This window comes from Chionomys nivalis, chromosome 5, assembly GCF_950005125.1.
Source record: "Chionomys nivalis chromosome 5, mChiNiv1.1, whole genome shotgun sequence".
NCBI lineage: Eukaryota > Metazoa > Chordata > Mammalia > Rodentia > Cricetidae > Chionomys > Chionomys nivalis.
In genome coordinates this window covers 90,843,325-90,864,892 of record NC_080090.1, presented here as the reverse complement: position 1 = coordinate 90,864,892, position 21,568 = coordinate 90,843,325, and the positions used below count along the sequence as shown (strand labels likewise).

General features: G+C 47.9%; 1 protein-coding gene and 1 pseudogene across 2 annotated transcripts in view; both read right to left on the bottom strand.

Moving 5' to 3' along the window:
- Window positions 1-223: 223 nt before the first annotated feature.
- Window positions 224-3,659, bottom strand: LOC130874178 (lactase/phlorizin hydrolase-like; annotated as a pseudogene).
- Window positions 3,660-7,125: 3,466 nt separating this feature from the next.
- LOC130874809 (lactase/phlorizin hydrolase-like) overlaps window positions 7,126-21,568 on the bottom strand; it is a 38,020-nt gene continuing 23,577 nt past the window's right edge. The window contains exons 9-17 of one of the 2 annotated variants that reach the window (XM_057770312.1): window positions 21,239-21,507; window positions 18,263-18,553; window positions 17,374-17,572; window positions 15,150-15,352; window positions 13,020-13,129; window positions 10,163-10,297; window positions 9,423-9,646; window positions 8,146-8,409; window positions 7,126-7,334 (exon numbers count right to left, since the gene is read on the bottom strand). In XM_057770312.1, coding sequence (XP_057626295.1) covers window positions 7,126-7,334; window positions 8,146-8,409; window positions 9,423-9,646; window positions 10,163-10,297; window positions 13,020-13,129; window positions 15,150-15,352; window positions 17,374-17,572; window positions 18,263-18,553; window positions 21,239-21,507 — 1,904 coding nt within the window. The remainder of the gene's footprint in view (window positions 7,335-8,145; window positions 8,410-9,422; window positions 9,647-10,162; window positions 10,298-13,019; window positions 13,130-15,149; window positions 15,353-17,373; window positions 17,573-18,262; window positions 18,554-21,238; window positions 21,508-21,568) is intronic. The other variant, XM_057770313.1, reaches the window with a different exon arrangement.

Sequence of the window (21,568 nt, the reverse complement as noted above, 5' to 3'; positions counted from 1 at the left end):
GAGTTTTCACTCTAGTTCCTTCTCCAGGGCTGGGTCTGTGAAAAATTGCCAGTACTGAAGAAGATGCTTTTTCATTTCAACTGAGAACTTAGAAAGCTTCAAGATAAAAACCATCTCTCACAGTGCAGGAAGCCTTGATGAAGAGATCCATTGTGGTCAGGAGTCTGTGCTAGCAGGCACAGGGCATAGGGCTTCTCTGCACAACAGAGGAGCTGGCAACTCTTCAGAAGGAAGACACTGGACTCAGCTCACTTTGGCTTGGCTGTGTTTCCCGTTGCTTGGAGCGCTTGCAGTATTTGTACAATAGAAACAAAAAGCTACAGACTCCAAGAAGCAGAAGAGCAAAGAGCACATACAATGTCGTCTTTGCTTCTGTGATGCCCAGCATCAGTGCCAGGAAGGGCACTTCTGCCTTCACAGGGTGGCAGTGGGTTCAGCATCTAGGCGAGGACAGCTCAGGCTCTGGCACTGTTAGTTACCAGACTGCCACAGCTCTGGAAAGTCCCACTGATCTTGCAGTCCAGAGGTGGCATAGTATCTCCCTCATAAACATACACAGCAAATGCTCACCGCTGTGTTATCGGCGTGGGTTCCCTTCATTATTGTGTTGTTTTTGTGTGAGCATATATCATGATGTACATGTAGGGACAAAGGACAACTTTCAGGAAGTCTCTCTTCCCAATTTGGGTTTCCAATATAGAACGCAGGCTATAGTGGTTTTACCTACTGAGCCATGAGCCATCATACTGTGCCTCCCCCCTCACATATGCTTTTTCCCCTGAGCCCAGTCTCATGTAGCCCCGACAGGCCTCAGGCTAGGAAGTTAGCCATAGATGATGTTGAAATTCAAATTCTACTGCCTCTACCTCTTACATGCTCAGAGTACACGGCTATGCTACTGTATCCCGTTTGTGTAATGATGTGTATTGACCCGCATCACCATGAGCATGCTAGGTGAGCTCTCCATCAACAGAGACATATCCTCAACCCTGTCTCAAGCATCACTTTGGGCAACTAAACTACAGCATGAACTGGATAAAGGTCTTTTATTATCATAGTCATTTATATATTTTAGTCACCCCACAAGTACTACCCGTAGTGTTTATACAATCCTTTAACTTGACCTAGAAACTACCTAGAAGTGCCTCTCCTTCTCAAGAAAGGCGTTGCAGTGAGTTCGAGGTAGGACTGGAGGAACCTACCTCTGCTCATTCCCACAGCAGAGCCCAGTCTCTAGGGGTAAGACAGGCTCTGGAGTGACCTGCAGCAGCCAAAAGGCGCCTGGAGCACATGCTTGTGAATGAAGGGGACAGAAGGGCAGGAGAAGGCCAGGAACTAGAGGAAGGCAGGTGCAAAGAGCAGCTCCCTCTCACCCTTGACCACACAGTGTTGGTCCCTCCCAGCGCCACCTACCCTCTGGTTGCTGGAGACAAGGGTGAGGTCCTTGTGCAGGGTCAGGAAAGCCATTGCAGCGCGCTACAGAGGCATAGAACTTTGCCGATGCCTTGGGGATCCTTGGCAGAGAAGGGTCTGAGCGGTTCACAAAGTGCAGACCAAACCTCTCTGTAAAGCCTGTGAACCATTCGAAGTTGTCCATCACACTCCATACCGTGTATCCTCGAAGGTCCACCTTATCCTGCACAGCTGCTCAAACACAGGCCAGGTGTGAACACTTCAGAAGCCGGGCTCATAGATATCCCCATTATTCTGCTTTGTAGAGTGTGAGTTCCAACTCTGAACCCTTCCTGTGTGCTAGCAGGTTCTCTACAGTGGACATGTGGGACCATTGGTATCTTTCTAGAAAGGCTCAGTTCTGAATGGAACTTGGATAGCCTGAGCTAACCCCACAGCTTTCTTCTGTAGCTCGGGGGACTGGTCTGAGTCAGGACCTTGAAATACCCATGGAGAGACAGGAGCGTTTAGAAGCAAAAGATCTGAGCTGTAGTAAGACCTCCTGTCTGTTCCCTTTACTGTAAGAGAGCCCAAGGTTTGCAGATATGTCACACACATAGTTTGTAGCTATGTGTTCATATGAGTGCTGTGTGTGGTACATGTAGAGACCAGAGGTGAGCCTCAGGAGCTGTGTCCACTTTGTTCTTTGAGACAAGTAGGCTAGGCTGCCAGCCAAAGAGACCTAAGGATCCTCCATTATCTCCCTCCCCAGTGCTGGGATTACAAGCACCTACCACCACGCCCAGCTTTCCTCACAGTGTCTGGGCTTGAACCCAGGGCTCACGGTTGTACAGTGAGCACTTTCCCACCTGAGCTACCACCCCAGTCCTTCTACCTTGCAAACAAAAGGCCCTAGAGCCACCAGACAACTCTTGCCTGCTCACAGAGGAAAGCAATGTGCAGAGATGCCAAACAGCAAGAAAGACTAAGGGTTGCAGAGGACTCAGATCAGGAACTAACTCAGGCCAGTTCAGGAAACTGGGTTTACTTGCTGTGTGTAGATGAGTCTAGGAAGGAAAAGACCTCTGATTCTAGCCTCAAACAAATGCTCAAACTCCTCTGAGCAATGGGCCTTGTCATTAGTGTCCCTGAGGGACCAGACTGCCGTCCTGCAGACACCTATGCTCCAGCAAAGAAGGGGCTCACTGGGGCCAGGCAGTGAGGTGGGAGCTCTTACCTTTGAGGGCTTCATTGATGTAGCTGCGGAGGTAGTAGATCCTGTCGGTATCATTGAGTTCTGGGTCCCCTCGTCTGGACACCCCATTCTCTGTGACATAAATTGGAGGGTTGTTGTATTCTTCCTTCAGCCAGTTCAAGATCCTCCGGAAGCCAAAAGGTATCACCTTCAGCCAGAAGGAGCCAGAGTCTGGCCAAGAGCTGTCTGCAATGGTGGCCACGCCCCTGCAAACTCACAAGGTAAAGAAGATGTCTTGTTTATAACCTGAGAGGATGGTCTCAGTTGTTTCATCTAACCTTCCCTAGGCCCTTGAACTCTTAGACACCTCCCTGCAACTGTCTTCCAAGTAGTGAGATTAAAAACATGTGTTACCATATTCAGCCTGAGAGTATGTGACGAACCCCAATGCTGGGAGATGGAGATAGGTGAGTCCAGTCAGTCTAGCTGAATCGGTGAGTTCCACAATCAGAAGGAGGCTGAGACCCTGGCTCCAAAAAAGGGATAGGGGTAAAAAGTGTAAAAAGTGACAGAAGACACCCAGTGTTGGCCTGGCCTCCAGAAGCATCTGCACACACATGTAATATATTAGTGCACATTTGTTAGTGCACACATGCACACACAGAGAAAAACAATCAAAATAGAAAAAAGGATTCTGCCTGGTCTGTACCTTACATATGCTTGAAGAACTTTAAAATCAGAATTTAAATATGAGAATACAGTAGTGGTAGTCATACATGCATGTTTCCATGCGCGCGCGCACACACACACACACACACACACACACACACACACTTACCTTCAAATGCCTGGCTGGTCACTCTATTGCTATCTTGTGTGGGATCTCACGAGCTCATCACTGCCCTTCTCTCACGCAGGTCAGCTGTTTCACAGGTCAGGCAGCAGTTGGGAGCCAAATATCCAGTCCCCTAACGCCCAACACTCACTGGCTCCCCAATGTCTTCCTAATCAAGTTATCCCCGATGTCTACAGATCCCACATCTGCTAGCTCAGAAACTTGAAAACCAGCCATGATAAGGTTCTGGATAAACAAATCTCTTGCTGATTAAATGCTATCTAAATTAATTTACTGAGTGATAATTGCTATCTAGAGAACAAAGGGCTGATCACAAAAATCCTTGTCCAGCAACAGCCTTTGGATTGGTATTTTGCCCTCTGCAAAGCTCAGGGTTAAACCCAGGACAGTGTCTGGGTTCCTTCTGAGAAGTGCAAACCCCCAGGGCCTTCAATGGGCCTGAGCAGTGTGTGCCTCTCTCTGGCTCTGGACTCCCTGCTTTGCCCTGTGTCTATCTAATGCTGGCGCTGGCTTCCTATCCTTTTGCATGATCCCTACCTTCACTGGTATCCATCCTTTTCTGTCTCTTGATATTTCCAGCAAAATTCTCCCTACTGTTAATACCTACACAACAGTGTCCCCCAATGCCGGGCAGTGGTGGCACATGCCTTTAATCTCAGCACTCCAGAGGCAGAGTTCGATGGATCTCTGAGTTCTGAGTTCAAGGCCAGCCTGCTCTACAGACTGAGTTCCAGGTCAGCCAGGGTTACAGAGAAAACCTGTCTCAAAAAATAAAAAAAGGGTGTCCCCCAATAGGAGGCTCTTATCTGGGCTCCCCTTTCTCCTGAGGTGCTCTTCCCCCACTGGCAACTATTAGCTTAGACCAGTAGAGACCCTGGGCTGGGGATGTGGTCCAGGAGGGATGTTTGCCTAGCATGCACAGAGGCCTGGGTTCCACCCTATCGCGATGGAAACCAGGCATGGTGGTTCATGCCTATAACCCAGAACTTGTGGGGTAGAGGCAGGAAGATCAGGAGTTCAAGGTCATCCTCAGCTATACAGTGACTTAGGCTAGCCTGAGATACATGTGGCCCTTTCTCAAAAACAAAATGAATAAGCAAATAAAGGAGTGAGTAAGTAAATAACAGTTACTAGAGGAAATGGTGGGTGGGGACACCTGAGTCTTAGCACCTTGATATATTTTTCTCTCTATGTGAGTATGTGTAGACTATGTGGGTCCCAGGATTTATATTGTTTTATTTTGTTAGACACAGAGTCTCAGTATGTATCTGCTTGGTCTACAACTCACTAGGTAGCCCAGGATGGCCCCAAAGTCAAAAAGATCCTCCTGCTTCTGCCTCTTAAGAGCGGAGATTGCAGGCGTGTGACACCATGCCTGTCTGAACTCTGGTTTCTCAATGGAGCCAGGCTAAAACATGACAGATCAAGAGCCAGGCCTATTTCCTTTGAAGTTAGTTACAAATCTTGGGAATGGATACTGTTTAGAAGAGTTTATAGAGATGTAAACCAGGGCCGGGTTTGTAGCTTGGTTAGCCAAGTACTTGCCCAGCATCCACAAAGTTCAATGAGAGCACTGCATCACCCAGGTGTGTGTCGCATGCCTGTAATCAGGCTGAGGCACTCAGGAGCTGGAGGCAGGAGGCTCACAAGTTCAAGATAATCTTCTGCTGAATACTGAGTTCTAGGCTACTCTGAGATACATAGGACCCTATCTCAAAAATTTAAAACTAATAATAAAAGCAAAGAAGCAAACAAAATCTCACTTTTAGCAAATCACAATTTAGCCAGGCATGCTGGTGTGCACTGTTAATCCTAGCACCTTGGGAAGCAGAGGCAGGCGTTTCTGTGAGTTCGAGGCTTCTTGACCTACATAGTGAGACTGAGGGAACAAGAGCATGACCATCCACCTTGGAGACACCCCCATTCTGGTCTGAATAGCACCCCATTCTCTGTGATTAATCATAGTCTAAGGACCAACTCCACCCTGCCCCACTCAGGAGACTACCAGCTCCAATTTCCCTAAGTCAATGTCATGAAGTCAGCACAAGGAGCATTCCTGCTTGTCCTAGATTAACAACAACCTTGGCCAAACCAACCCTCTGCCCTTTGACCAACCCTCCTCCCCATCCCTGATAAAACCCTAGCCTGTGGGAGAAGCTCATTCTCTCTGATGACTGAAAGAAGTGAGATAAGAATAATTTCCAGTACTTTTATTCCCTTAGTCCTGAGTAAATGGATCCTGGTTACAAATCATCCTTCAGGATCTAAGCTTTGTCTGTACAGTTTGGTTCTCATAATGTCAAGGTTAAGATTAGGAAGTTGGCTGTGTTTTCACGGATGCAGCTAACTTTCCTGGGTTGGAGTTTTCACTCTAGTTCCTTCTCTAGTGCTGGGTCTGTGCATAGGTATTGTTTAAATTTGGTTTTGTCATGAAGTATCTTGTTGATAGGCCATGCTTTGTTGGTACCCATGGGAGTTCTGCCCCCTTCTGAACAGATGTGGAGGAGGGGTGGATGGAGATGGGGGTCAGAAAAGACAAGGGGAGATGAAAGGAGAAGGGAAACTGATCAGAATATAAAATAAATGAAAATTTTAAATAATGAAAAGAAATATATGAACCTAATGGATGGGTATTTTATAATATATTCTTATATTCATAAGGATAACTTAGCCCTATTATTAAAACTATGAGTGAAAAAAATGTTGGGATATTGGGTTCAGACCTTTTCACCAGACTGCTCAAATAGTCTTTCCACCATGTTGAGTCACAAGAGGACATGATGCCTCAGCGCGGCAGAATCCACCTCAGGTGGTCGTTCATTGCTCTGATGCCCTGAGGACCCCAAATGTTCCTCTGCCATCTTAGTATCCAAATGGTTAAAAACTTTAGGATAGGAGTGCTCATAAGAAACCAAACTTCTGACATAATCACTCACTTATTTTTAAATTTTATTGTTTTTGTGTATGGGTATTTTCCCAGTATGTCTGTCTATACATCACTTGAGTGCCTGGTTTCCAGGGAGACCAGAAGAGGGTGTTGGATCCCCAAGACCTGGAGTTTCCCATAGTTATGAGCTGCCATGTGGGAACTGGGAATCAAACTCAGGTCCTCTAAAAGAACAGCCGGTGTTCTTAATTGCTGAACCATCTCTCTAACCACATAACAGTCTTTAAGTTAGCCAAACACTGGGGGTGAGGAATTAGGAATTGAACCCAGATCTTTGAGTCTAATAGGCATGTATTTTTCCATCATGCTATCTGTGTACCTGACACCTACTGCCTCCACCCCTGTTCGATCTCACCCGCAAACAGGGCTTCACTGTGTGGTAGTGACTGGCCTCAAACTGGACCCCCTCCTCCCCCCGCCTCTTGCCTCTGCCTCCTGAGTGCGAGGATTATAAACAGGAATGTAGTATCACAGTTAGACCTCCTTTTCACTTCTACTTATATAGCTTGGAGTCTCTGCATGCCCACAGGGGACCTTGCAGGCTTCTCAGAGTCCAAAATTCCCATATTGAAGATGCTTTCATTTCAACTGAGAACTTAAAAAGTTTCAAGATGGAAACCATCTCCCACAATGCAGGAAGCATTGACAAGGACATACATCGTGGCAGGAGTTGGTGCTAGCAGGCCTGTCTAAAGAACCCAGGCTTCTCTGCACAACTGAGGAGCTGGTAACTTGTTAGAAGGAGGACATTGGACTCAGGTCATGTTGACGTGGCTGTGTTTCCCGTTGCTTGGAGCGCTTGCAGTATTTGTACAACAGAAACACCAAGCTACAGACTCCAAGGAGCAGAAGAGCAAAGAGCACATACAACGCCGTCTGTGCTTCTGTGATGCCCAGCAGCAGCCCCAGGAAGGGCACTTCTGTCTTCACAGGGCTGGCAGCATCTAGGAGAGGACAGTGGGGATCAGGCTCTGGCACTGTTAGCTACCAGACTGTCACAGCTCCGGAAAGGTCCTTCTGATTCTACAGTCCAGAGGCTGCATAGTCCCCTCCTTTCAAACAAACATAGCAAAGGAAAGCTAATCGCTGTGCTGTTGGCATGGACACCTTTCACTATTTCATTGTTTTTGTACATGTGCACACTGTGAAGTTCATGTAGCAGCAGAGGACAACCTTCAAGAGGACACTTTCCACTTTGTACTCCTGGTATAAAACTCACTCCAGAGAGCTTTCTCACTGTGCCCTTCCCCATAGGCACACATCCTTTTTTCCCCTGAGACTGGTATCATGTAGCCCAGAAAGTCCTCAAACTAACTAGGTAGCCATGGATGACCTTAAACTTCAAATTCTACTGCCTCTACCACTCAGATGCTCAGACTACAGGACTATGCAACTGTATGCTGTTTGTGTGATCCTGGGTAGTATCATAGCCATGTGTAATTTTTAGTTTCCCAGTAAGTACTGGCCATACTGTTTATACAAGCCTTAAAAATCAACCTAGAAACTGCCTGAAAGCCTCTGTCCTTCTCAAAAAAGGTGCAACAGCGACTTCAAAGTAGGAATAGAGGAACCTACCTCTGCTCATTCCCACAGCAGAGCCCAGACTCTAGGGTAAGATAGGCTCTGGAGAGACCTGTAGCAGCCAAAAGGTGCTTGGAGCACATGCTTATGAATGGAGGGGACAGAAGGGCAGGAGAAGGCCAGGAACTAGAGGAAGGCAGATGCAAAGAGCAGCTCCCTCTCACCCTCGACCACACAGTGTTGGTCCCTCCCAGGGCCACCTACCCTCTGGTTGCTGGAGACAAGGATGAGGTCCTTGTGCAGGGTCAGGAAAGCCATTGCAGCGCACTACAGAGGCATAGAACTTGGCTGATGCCTTGGGGATCCTTGGCAAAGAAGGGTCTGAGCGGTTCACAAAGTGCACACCAAACCTCTCTGCAAAGCCTATGGCCCATTCGAAGTTGTCCATCACACTCCATACCGTGTATCCTCGAAGGTCCACCTTATCCTGCACAGCGGCTAAAAAAGATGCTGGGTGTGAACACTCACATGAAGACACCTGTGTGCCAGGCCTCCTGAAGCCGGGATCATAGTTGTCCTCACTGTTGTGCTTTGTAGAGTATGAATTCCAACTTTGAACCCTTCCTGTGTGCTAGCAGGTTCTCTACAGTGGACATGTGGGACCATTGGTATCTTTCTAGAAAGGCTCAGTTCTGAATGGAACTTGGATAGCCTGAGCTAACCCCACAGCTTTCTTCTGTAGCTCGGGGGACTGGTCTGAGTCAGGACCTTGAAATACCCATGGAGAGACAGGAGCGTTTAGAAGCAAAAGATCTGAGCTGTAGTAAGACCTCCTGTCTGTTCCCTTTACTGTAGGAGAGCCCAAGGTTTGCAGATATGTCACACACATAGTTTGTAGCTATGTGTTCATATGAGTGCTGTGTGTGGTACATGTAGAGACCAGAGGTGAGCCTCAGGAGCTGTGTCCACTTTGTTCTTTGAGACAAGTAGGCTAGGCTGCCAGCCAAAGAGACCTAAGGATCCTCCATTATCTCCCTCCCCAGTGCTGGGATTACAAGCACCCACCACCACGCCCAGCTTTCCTCACAGTGTCGTCTGGGATTGAACTCAGGGCTCACGGTTGTACAGTGAGCACTTTCCCACCTGAGCTACCACCCCAGTCCTTCTGCCTTGCAAACAAAAGGCCCTAGAGCCACCAGACAACTCTTGCCTGCTCACAGAGGAAAGCAATGTGCAGAGATGCCAAACAGCAAGAAAGACTAAGGGTTGCAGAGGACTCAGGTCAGGAACCAACTCAGGCCAGTTCAGGAAACTGGGTTTACTTGCTGTGTGTAGATGAGTCTAGGAAGGAAAAGACCTCTGATTCTAGCCTCAAACAAATGCTCAAACTCCTCTGAGCAATGGGCCTTGTCATTAGTGTCCCTGAGGGACCAGACTGCCGTCCTGCAGACACCTATGCTCCAGCAAAGAAGGGGCTCACTGGGGCCAGGCAGTGAGGTGGGAGCTCTTACCTTTGAGGGCTTCATTGATGTAGCTGCGGAGGTAGTAGATCCTGTCGGTATCATTGAGTTCTGGGTCCCCTCGTCTGGACACCCCATTCTCTGTGACATAAATTGGAGGGTTGTTGTATTCCTCCTTCAGCCAGTTCAAGATCCTTCGGAAGCCAAAAGGGGTCACCTTCAGCCAGAAGGAGCCAGAGTCTGGCCAAGAACTGTCTGCAATGGTGGCCACGCCCCTGCAAGTTCACAAGGTAAAGAAGATGTCTTGTTTATAAACCCAGAGGATGGCCCGGTTGTGGCATCTAACCCTCTGTCACATAGGGCACCTCACACTAACATGTTCCCAGCTCCTGTCTGCTGTTGAAATGTAAATGTCAGAGAGTGGGTCTCCATGTAGTTGCTGTGATCTGAACCCAGGACCTCTGGAAGAGCAGCCAGTGTTTTTAACCATTGAGGCATCTCCCAGCTTCACACAAGGATATCTTATTCTGGTTTCTCAGTGTTTCCTCCGTGCATTTGTACTATTTATATAGCACAGATATAATAGTTTGGCCTTTGTATTGAAAAAGAAGCCAAGGACATGTGTTAGGGAAAGCAGCTGGGAGATGCAATGTCACATGGCTGTCACGTGCTGTAGCCATCAAGCAAACCCTGGTATACAGACCACCAGGTATGTTCTGAGGACAGACAGACCTGAGTCCACGCTGGGCAAAGGGCACTTCCTGCCTCGGTTATCCTGTTGTATGTCTTACTTGTCTCCATCATAGGAAGAAAGGAAGGCAGGATAATTGAGGTTGTAGGCCAGGACAGTGGTGTAGTGGTTGAACCCGAAAAAGTCAAAGGTGCCGTTGATCCTCTTCTTCTCGCTCTCTGTAAATTCAGGGAGCCTGGGAAGAGGGAGCCATTAGGGGAAGAATCAGGAGGAATCACACTTTGAGGAGAGACTGTCTGCACAGGGTAGGGGCACTCAGAATCCAGACACGTGTTATCACTAGAGCAGCTCCACAAAGGGAAGCTCTGCAGGTGATGCTCCTACCTGCTGCTCCATCCCTTCTCCTCCCCAAAGAGCCCCCTGCACACTGGTCTCACTGTCCTGGATAGGCTCCCTGCGGGCTGTCCCCCACCCCCGCCCCATTACCTTCAGACATTCTGAGTTTTATTATGTAAGATAGGTTTGACAACCAAGCCTGCATCTGAGGTAATTTAACTATTCCTTTATGCGCTTAATTTAGTCTTTGCCATTCGTGTCCTCCCAGCTCACACTTTGCTCCTCTCTTTTCCTGGGCTTGCTTCATTCAGGTGTCCTCTGCTGTCTGTCTTACTAACGGGGAAGTTTTGATAACTGAATGTTGGATTGTGGACTTTCGTGTCTGATTATTACACTGAACTGTGTTCTCAACCCTTGCTTCTCTCTCTGGAGTCTGTAATGGCTCCTCAGCTATGACCTCAAGGCCATGTCCCTGTCCAGCTTCCATGTGGCCCTGCCCTGCAGCAGGCTTTTTTCAACTCTGCTGTATGTATTCTGCTTAGTCTTCCTCTGTCTGACTCATAGCCCTGAGACACAGCAACTTCTGCTGCCCCAACTTCTAGTTCTGGGGCCCAGCCCTCCAATATCCTGCCTTGGCTCTGAAATCCCCAGCTCGACCATCCTCCTGGTCTTTGGACTTTTCTCTGTACTGAGGAAACTGAGGACTCGAATCCCATGCCAGGTCACCTTCCCGCTGGCTGTCAGCACCTGGAGTAGCCAGGCTCTGCCTATGGACAATACCACTTAGTTCTGACCCTGGTGTGCAGTAGCTGCTGACACAGCTGTGTGCAGGGTCCAGAATGCCCACTAGCAGACTGCTACATCAGACACAGTGGCACAGCCTTGCCCATCGGGACCGCCCTACATAGGCCGGGTGCGTGCTACAAGGTAAGAACTACAATTTTTAATATCCTCAGATGGGAGAGAAGGCAGACCTGGGGAGAAAGACTCAAAGGCTCTTAGGAATGTCTGCTGAACTCCTTTCATCCTCTGCTGGCCACTTGAGCTGAAGTAGGGCTTTTGAGTCTTTCCCATAAAGCCAGGGACCATCTTTTTGTGCCTTTCCACATGCCACACCTCCAATCCCAAATGGGTGTTGGTTTCGAAGGCAGGTAGCCTTGTTCTGAACATCACTTTGGTGGTGCAGCACTCTGGCCCTGACCTTTATTACTCTTTTTAGTATTTTTTTTAGATTTTATTTATTTATTATGTATACAATGTTCTGTCTGCATGATAGAAGAGGGCTCCAGATCTCATAATAGATGGTTGTGAGTAATCATGTGGTTACTAGGAATTTAACTCAGGACCTCTGGAAGAACATCCACCAGTGTTCTTAACCTCTAAGCCATCTCTCCAGCCCCCTCTCTTTAGTATTTAGAGCACCTTGGAAACCATAACTTCCAGTTACTGCACCCAGGAAGAGAGCAGAGCAGGAATGCTCTGTTGTAAACCACTGCCATCTACTGGCCAAATGACAAAAAGCACATGCCTGACAGTCCCTCAAGCAATAGCTTTCTCTCAAGGTGATAAACAGCGCAGGGTGAACTGAGGAAATCGTTCTTGGAGAGATGCAAAGGGGTTGCTTAGGACTGGGTACTCTTGGGACAGTTTCTATGGCTACCCTGGAAAACAATAACAATAATGGCGACTATCTCATCAGGCACATTCCTGTGCCAGGATTGAGCTCAGTTTTCTTTTAATTAAAAAACTTCGCCGGGCAGTGGTGGCGCACGCCTTTAATCCCAGCACTCGGGAGGCAGAGGCAGGCGGATCTCTGTGAGTTCTAGGCCAGCCTGGTCTACAAGAGCTAGTGCCAGGACAGGCTCCAAAGCTACAGAGAAACCCTGTCTCGAAAAACAAAACAAAACAAAACAAAACAAAACAAAACAACAACAACAAAAAAACCTTCTTTCTCAGGCTGGAGAGATGGCTTAGGGGTTAAGAGCACTTTCTCTTCCAGAGGACCTAAGTTCAATTCTGAAAAACCACATGGTGGCTCACAACCATCTAGAATGAGATCTGATACCCTCTTCAGGTATGTAGGTATGCATGCAAACAGAACACTGAATATATAATAAAACAATTTTTTTTTAAAAAAATTGTTTTTCCTACAAAATGTTTTGAATGTTTTCCCCTCATCTAACTCCACCCAGATCCTTCCCACCTCCTTGCTCAACCAATTTTATGTTTACTTCTCTCTCTTTCAAAGACAAAAAACAAAACAAAACAAACAAAAACCCCACTCATAGATCAGAGGCTCACTACTCTCATCAGAAAAGCATCTTATGCAGGAGATGGGGTTTAATGGAAAGCCACAACTGGAAAAAGCACAGAGTGGGAGACTCTGTGCTAAATGGGTGCTTCCTCAAACCCACCCTCCCTCCCCTTGAGAACTATGTGCAGAAGAGGAGATGCAGAAGATTTTAAGAGTCAGAGGCGATGGGAGACCCTAAGCGTCTTCCTGAGTTTTACAGATGCTATTACATGCCATCTTCATAGCAAGGACGCAAGTTCTAGGCACGGTGCCCTTCCTGGCACTGACACTCACACCGCTCACTCACCGCTGAGGATACAGCACTGACCTTGACTTGCTGAGGCCTGCTGCCAGGCTCCTTTCGAGGATCCGTGTCTTCATCACCTCCGGGTAATCTCCATTTTTGAAGATGGGGTGTGCAAACCAGCCTCCCATGAACTGTGTGGGGGTAAATCGCTGTTGAAACTGACATGGGAGGGAGGCATCTCACCTCTCCCGGACACCAGCAGGCTAGGGGAGCTGTACCATCGGGGTCACTCTCTCCCTCCTGTCAGGGGTCTTCACTGAACATGACTGTTTCCTGCTGGCATCTGCTTACTATAGTATAGACTTCCAGGGGCTGTACAAGCACATCCTTCTTCTGAGAATTAGAAATGAGGAGCACTAGAGTTCCTCCGAATTTAAGGAACTCTTGGCACCCAGAGGTGATGGCTACAGCTACTGTAGGCAAAGCAGGAGGTCATAGTGGAGGAAATTAGCATCAAGTCAGTGCTGCATCCAGTGAGGCCTACACATGACAAGGTCTCCCTGCAGCACAGCCATGCCTCAGACTTGCTATGCAGCCAAGGATGCCCGTGCACTCTCGATCCTCCTGCTTCAGTCTCCAAAGTGGTAGGGTGACAGGCACGCATCACCACCACCAGGCTCATGCAGAGCTGAGACAGAACCTCAGGCTCCATGCATGCTAAGCAAGCACGCAACCAATGAGTTTCCTCCCCAGCACTGTACAATTTGCCTAAATTATCAACATCATTAGCTGTGGAGGTGGCGTTGGTGGAGGTGGAGGTGGCAGCAGCAGCTGTGGTGTGCACATCTGTGTGTATGAGGTGGAGTGGGGGCGGTGCCAGGATGGACAAATGAAGGTCAGAAAACAACTCTATGGAGTCTCTTCTCTTCATCTTTCCTTCTTTTTAAATTTATTTGTTTTTATGTCCATTGGTGTTTGCCTGCATGTATGTCTGTGTGATGATTTCAGATTCCCAAGAACAGGAGTTACAGACACTTGTGAGCTGCCATGTGGTTGCTGGGGATTAATCCCAGGTCCTCTGGAAGAGCAGACAGTGTTCTTAATTGATGAGTCATTTCTCCAGCCTACAGAAGAACTTATATTTCTGGGTGGTGGTGGCACACACCTGTAATCCCAGTACTCTGGAGGCAGAGGCAGGTGGATCTCTGTAAGTTTGAGGCCAATCAGGTGTACTGAGTGAGTTCAGGACAGGCCCCAAAGCTATATAAAGAAATCCTTTCTTGAAAAACAAAAAAGATCTGATTTTTTTCCCCAGATTTTTTTAAATGTGTATGATTGCTCAGTCTGTTGTATTTCTTTGTGTGAGAAGAGGGCAACAGATCCCACTATGGAAGGTTGTGAGGCACCATGCAGTTCCTGGGAATTGGACTTAGGACCTAGTGCTCTTAACTGCTAAGCCATCTCTCCAGCCACATCTCCTTCATATTTGCATGGGTTCTGAAGATAGAATTTATGTCACCAAGTTTGGATTGGCAAGCACCTTCAGCCACCGAGCCATCTGGCCAACACACCGGCAATTTTTTTAAGACGTAAAACTCAGTCACTCGCTGGAGAGAAGGTTCAATTTTCAGTGAAAGTTGCTGCTCTCCAGAGGACCCAAATTTGGTACCCAGTAGCCTGGTCATGTGGCTCACAACCATTCCCGGAAATCTGATGCCATTTTCTGACCTCCACAGGCTCCTGCACTCACAGGCACACATGCATACACAGAATTAAAAGTAAAATAAATCAGGAGGTGGTGGCACACACCTTTAATTCCAGCACTCTGGAGGAAGAGGCAGGAAGATCTCTGTGAATTCCAGGTTAGCCTGGTCTACAAATTAAGTTCCAGGACAGTCAAGACCACACACAGAAACCCTGAATCCAAAAACCAAATTGATAGTAATAATAATAATAATATCTTCAAAAAAACACCCAGTCTCTTAAAACTCATCCTGTTTGTCACAGCAAATGTCTGAGAAGGAAACAGCTAATTCTCAGAAGAAAAACCTGAAGAACAGAACAGTTTATCATTTCCCCTCAGGATCACAAAATCTAGTAAAAACAAAACTGGCTTAGATCTAAACCTTCGATTCCTGGTCTCCATCTACTTCTTTCTGAGCACAGTGGGAGAGAAGATAGCCAAGAAGAGATGCTACCCAGAGGACACACCTGGACATTCCTCCTGGCAGCCTCCACGTCCTCCTGCTTGGAGGGATCCCTGGGCTCAGCCCAGTCACTGCTGATGGTGATGGAAATCACTCCTCCCTGGCTGGCACGGTACTTGTCATTGTAGAGATGCCAAGCCTCAGCGTGAGCCTTTATTAGGTTGTGGCCTACAGTGTATGGAGCCGTGCCAGGCCTGAAGGAGATTCCTGGAAACACACACATGATGTCAGCAGAAAACACCATCCTCCCTGTGTATGGGATGAGGGATTTGACACCTGGGAGACAGGCACTCCAATCCCACATCTCCTTCCTACTGGATGGCAGACAGTAGTCAGCCTCATAGTGCCTTTCCCAGGAGAACAGGCAGCAAAGAGTGCTTGTAAGAAGGGAATGGATTGTTTGTGGGCAGCAGCCAGCAGCACTCTGGCTGAGAGAAGGTACTTGATCTATGGTGGCTTATGTTCCCTCCTCTGGTGGGACTTCTACTGTGACGTATGCTCAGTTGACATCCTAGAGGTCTAGGGGACCACCATGAAGTCAGGACTGGAGGACACACCCAATGGCGACAATAACCACATCAGGAGAACAAGTGCTCAAATCAAAGTGCCAACTAAGAACCACAGAAGATGCATGTATCTGTGATTTGAGAAATACCTCCCAATCCATTTCAATTTAGTGTATGTGTGTGTGTGTGTGTGTGTGTGTGCAGGAGAATGTGCGTGTCTGTGTGTGTGCAGGAGAATGTGTGTGCAGGAGCATGTGTATGCAGGAGCATGTGTGCGCAGGAGCGTGTATGTGCAGGAGCATGTGTGTGCAGGAGTATGTGTGTGCAGGAGCATGTGAGTGTGCAGGAGTATGTATGTGCAGGAGCATGTGTACGCAGGAGCGTGTGTGTGCAGGAGCGTGTATGTGCAGGAGCATGTGTGTGCAGGAGCATGTGTGTGTGCAGGAGCATGTGTGTGCAGGAGCATGTGTGTGTGTGCAGGAGCATGTGCTGACATGTGTAGTAGGAGGAAATACCTCCCAATCCATTTCAATTTACTGTATGTGTGTGTGTGTGTGTGTGTGTGTGTGTGCAGGAGCATGTGTGTGCAGGAGAATGTGCATGTCTGTGTGTGTGCAGGAGAATGTGTGTGCAGGAGCATGTGTGTGTGCAGGAGCATGTGTATGCAGGAGCATGTGTGCGCAGGAGCGTGTATGTGCAGGAGCATGTGTGTGCAGGAGTATGTGTGTGCAGGAGCATGTGTGTGTGCAGGAGCATATGTGTGCAGGAGTGTGTGTGTGCAGGAGCGTGTATGTGCAGGAGCGTGTATGTGCAGAAGCATGTGAGTGTGCAGGAGCATATGTGTGCAGGAGCATGTGTGTGCAGGAGCATGTGCTGACATGTGTAGTAGGAGCTGCGGGCTGTGTTCCTGCCACCCGGCTCCTGGCCGCCAGCTAGCTTATGCTCCGAAATAATTACATGGAAACTATATTCTTTTAAACACTACTTGGCCCATTAGTTTTAACCTCTTATTGGCTAGCTCTTATATATTGATCTAACCCATTTTTAATATTCTGTGTAGCACCACGAGCTGGCTTACCAGGGAAGATCTTAACCTGCGTCACTCTGGAGTGGGAGAATCATGGCGACTGCCTGACTTGGCTTCTTTCTCCCAGCATTCTGTTCGGTCTACTCTGCCTACCTAATTTTTTATCCTATTAAAGGGCCAAGGCAGTTTCTTTATTGATTAACCAATGAAACAACAGATTGACAAATGACCTTCCCATATCAGACATGTGTGACTGTAGGTGGAGACCAGAGGACAGCCTTAGGTATCATTCACAGAGAGACCATTTACTTCTCTGTGACAGGATCACTTGTGGACCTAAACTAGGGTAGACTGCGGGACATGGGAACCCCAGAGGGTCACCTGGCTCTTTCTTCCCAGGGCTAGGGTTACTTTACCAGGTCTTTCTCTCTCTCTCTCTCTCTCTCTCTCTCTCTCTCTCTCTCTCTCTCTCTCTCTCTCTCTCTCTCTCTCTGGGTTTTGCATGGGTTCTGGAGAGAGAACTCAGGCCTTCAAACCTGCACAGTAAGCACTTTAGAGCTGAGCCCTCTCCCCAGGCCCGTGGAGGTAGGGAATACAAAATACTGCCTGTCAGTGACTTCTCATGGCATCTGGATCCCAGGGCTTCACTGTCCTACAAATGTCATGATCCAAACATTTAGACCTATGGCCTTTACCTGGAGCAGACACCCCACTGCCATAGCCATGGGCAGCAATGACGTAGGGCTCATTCAGTGTGATCCAAAACTTCACCTTGTCCCCCAGCCTCCGGAAGAGCACATCTGCATACTCCTTAAACAGCTGCACAATTGTCTCGTTCTCCCAGCCCCCGATGTCTTGCAGTGCCTGGGGCAGGTCCCAGTGGTACATGGTCACCTGGGGGAAGCCAGAACAATGTTCTCTCCACCATTTCCTCAGGAATCCAGTGACATGAGACATGCAAGGACACTGACATGGAAAGGTTCAGGGAGTTCTGAACTTTCTCCACGACAGGGAAGAAAACATTTCATTCTCTAACTCTGCACCATGTGAATCTACAGACAATTCAAAACCCAAGTTACAAAACCATTTAGGTGCTTGGGTAATGGCTCACCAGGTGCCTGCCACCAAACCTAATGATGTAGGTTCACCTCGAGGACCCACAAGGGAGAAGGAAAGCGGTCACTCCTATAAAGATTTTCTCTGATACACACACATCTTTTCTAGGGGTTGGCAATATAACTCAGTTGATAGCGTACTTGCCTCGAAGGCATGAAGCCTTGGGCTCCAATCAGCAACACATAAACAGCATGGTGGTGCTTACCTGTAAACCTAGCACTCATGAGATGAAGTAGACCAAACAGAAGTTCAAGAAAATCTTCAGCTACATAAGGAGTATGAGGTCTGCTGGGATACAGGAGACCTTGTCTCAAACATAAATAAATAAATAAATAATAAAACCCTATCTGATAAATAAATAGATATAAGCATGAGGAAGCACACCTTAAAATATGTAGAGTAAATGAATAAAATAAAATCCCAGCACTTGTTTGTATATTAAACACTGTCTCCAGGGACCACCCTCACCTGTGGTGTGATGCCAGCAGCCAGCAGTGCATCTATTAATCGAACATAGTAGTTGAGGCCTGCTTCACTGATGAACCTGGTGGTTCCGTCTGGGAGAACTCGAGACCAGGAGATGGAGAACCGATAGTGGGACACACCCAGGTTCTGAAGGGCCACCACGTCCTCATCAATCTTGTGGTAACTGTCACAGGCCACATCTCCATTGTCATTATTTCCAATCCTCAGTGGTGTGTGGGAAAATGTGTCCCAAATACTGAGTCCTTTGCCATCAGCTCTCCAGGCGCCTTCAATCTCAAGATGATAAGAGGTAGCTTAAGTCACTGACCAAATACATTCCCTTCTGCAGCTCCCTGGGGAGCCTCTGCACACCCTGCACCAAGTTACTAAACTTGCCCTGCACACCTGGCGGCATCACACTGCACTCTGCTACCATGCTGGTTTCCCATATCACCATGCAGTGTAGGCACTTGTACGTGTGTGTGTGTGTGTGTGTGTGTGTACTTGCATATGCGCCCATGCATATGAAAGAGAGACAAAAACAGAGAGCCTCACATAGCCTAGGCTGGCTTTGAACAATCATGTAACAAAGTAACCGAGTACTCTACTGAGTCACATCCCCAGTTCCAAACATGGGTTTCGCATTTGACTGTACAAAATTAATGCTGGCAGTGGGGTCTGGATATGGTGGGTACTCACCAAAGATGCTGAGTGAACAATTTCACATCCACTACTACCTTAACTACAGCCAAGCCAAGCCTACTGCAAGGATGCTGGTATGGAGAAAGTATTTGTAGTCCAGATGTACATGGCTGTTTCTATGCCTTCCTCCTCCTCTCTAACTCCCTTCCAATAAGACTTTGGAAAATGCCCGTCTGTGGTGGTCAGTGGGTAGATAAGTACCACATCTGTAATTCACTTTCAAACATTTCAACACATATGGTGGGACAGCAAATATGGTGTCACTGCTGAGATGGTGTTGGCATTCTAGCCAATAATGCACATCCAGTGCTGGCTGGGAGAGGGCGGAGTAGAGCCAGCAGGAAACCGCCATAGGAACCATGCGTGTGGAGGTGGAGGAGACCAGGACCAAAGGGACTAGCCTAGGCTGCCAGGAGCTAGATTTATATATATACATTAGTATAGAGAATTCTTCACAGGAGAAAGGAGATGCAAATATGGAAAATGAAAGGGCTAGCATTTCCCTATAGATATGAATTGGACGCATGGATATGAACTCATGGCTTTAAAGACAAAAAGTGTGGGGTTGGAAGATGTGGAGAAGTTAGATGAGGCATTGATTGCCATACATGAGGCTGTGGGCTCCATCTCCAGCACTGTGTGTGCTGAGAGTACTTAGGCACGCTAGTAAGCCTGGGGTTTGGACAGTAGAGGCAAGAGTGTAAGAAGTTCAATGTCATCCTTGGCTACAGAGTGAGTTGGTTTACATAAGACTCTGTCTCCTGTATAATTATTTAAGGAATGCAAAGTGGGAAGGCTGAAGGGTAAAATGACAGAAATGTCTGTGTGGGAACATCCATGTGCTGTGCAGTTCTGACTACTGAGAAGCCCTACAAGTTGTGACACTCCAGGGGCAGTCAGGACACCAGAGGACAATTGTTGGCTGCTGTGTAAAACAGCTGGGTCTCACAGAGAAATGGCTGCTTAACAGCTGGGGAGGAAGAGGAACAGAGTAGCCCACTGTGCCCGAAGGGATAGGAAGTCAGACTCGGGTGAGACTCAGCTGGTGGAGGCTTGTCTAGCATGCGTGGATCCCAGGCTATCCCATGCCAGCACTAAGAAACCAGGCCTAGCGCTGCACACCTGTAACCCCAGCATTCGAGGAAATGGAGGCAGAATTGTCAAGAATCCAAGAATATGGGCTGCTCAGCAAATTCAAGGCCAGCCTGAACTGTATGAGATCCTGTCTCAAAAAAAAAAAATAATTGCCCTCTTTCCCATCTTCCTCTCGGAGAAGCAGCTTCGCTTCTGCCTCTCTCCCCACTTCTCCTCTTCCCCCCTTCTCTATTGCTTTCTCCTTTTCTCTCTCTCTCAATACCCCCCTCCCTTCCCCCTTCACAACCCCCTAAATAAATATTCAACCTCAAAAAAAATTGGAAATAGTGGAGGAGGAAGAGAGGAAGATGAAGAAAGGCGGAGCCCCACACCTGCTGAAGAGTCACCATACCTACACTGAGCACACCCCTTGCCCTCTCTCTCTCTCATCTTTCCTCGTCCTGAGGAAAGGGAATCACAGCACCATATGTTCTGTGTTCACCTCCTTGTCGTGAACTCAGTAGCAGCCCCAGGTCAGAGCATCAGAAAATGCCCGGATTGACTCCTGAGCCAGTTAGGTCATCTGTCTGCACAGATGGAGCCTCCAGGGACATTATGTGTTTGCATGTTCTTTCTGAACCTTCTGTCATGGCTCTACCTGATCCATCTGGCCCTTCAAATGCCCATCTCAGTCCTTGACAAGATCTACAGACACCCAGATAACAAATCTGGCCAATCTATAAAGAAGTTTCTAGACTGAATTAACTAAGGGAGGAAAAATCACCATTAATGTGGGCAATTATAATTCAGTAGCTGGACTCTACCGAATAAAACTGAGAAAGTGAGCTGAGCACCAGAATCCACGTCTCTCTACTTCCTGACTGAAGATGTCATGTGATCAGCTGCCTCACCTGGCTGCTGTCAGGAATTCCCCTCAGCCTTAAACTGTGAACCTGAAATTAACCCTTCCCTCCATAAGTGGCCTGTGTCAGGAACCTCACACCACAGCTACTAGACAAGGAACAAGGTAACCTTACCCACAGGGATATCACTGAATTTGGGGTCTGAGCACCTGGATCCTCATGCACACACTGGTCTGCGCAGGTTCACTAGCGGCTCCAACTTGTGAGCCTCCTGTCCTGTACACATGCTTGGCGCCCAGCACCCAGTAGGAAAGTGAGCTCATGGCTCCACACTCCTCACCTGATAGGCAGCAGAAGCCGCACTCCAGATGAAGCCCTTGGGGAACTCTCCATACAAAAACTCGTCCTCCTTGGCCAGGGGCATGCCATTGTTGGTAATGACCTCTGTGTAGTATCTGGCCGAGGCTCTTGCTGTGCGAGGCCGCGTCACATCGTCAAAGTCAACATGATACAGTCCAAACTTGACCGTGTAGCCTGACAGCCACTCGAAGTTGTCCATCAGCGACCAGGCAAAATACCCTCGAAGGTCCACACCATCCAGCCTGTAGGCTAGGAAATGCCAAAGAGAGCAGAAGAAAGCTTTAGCCAGTAGGCAGGGCTCTTGAGAAAC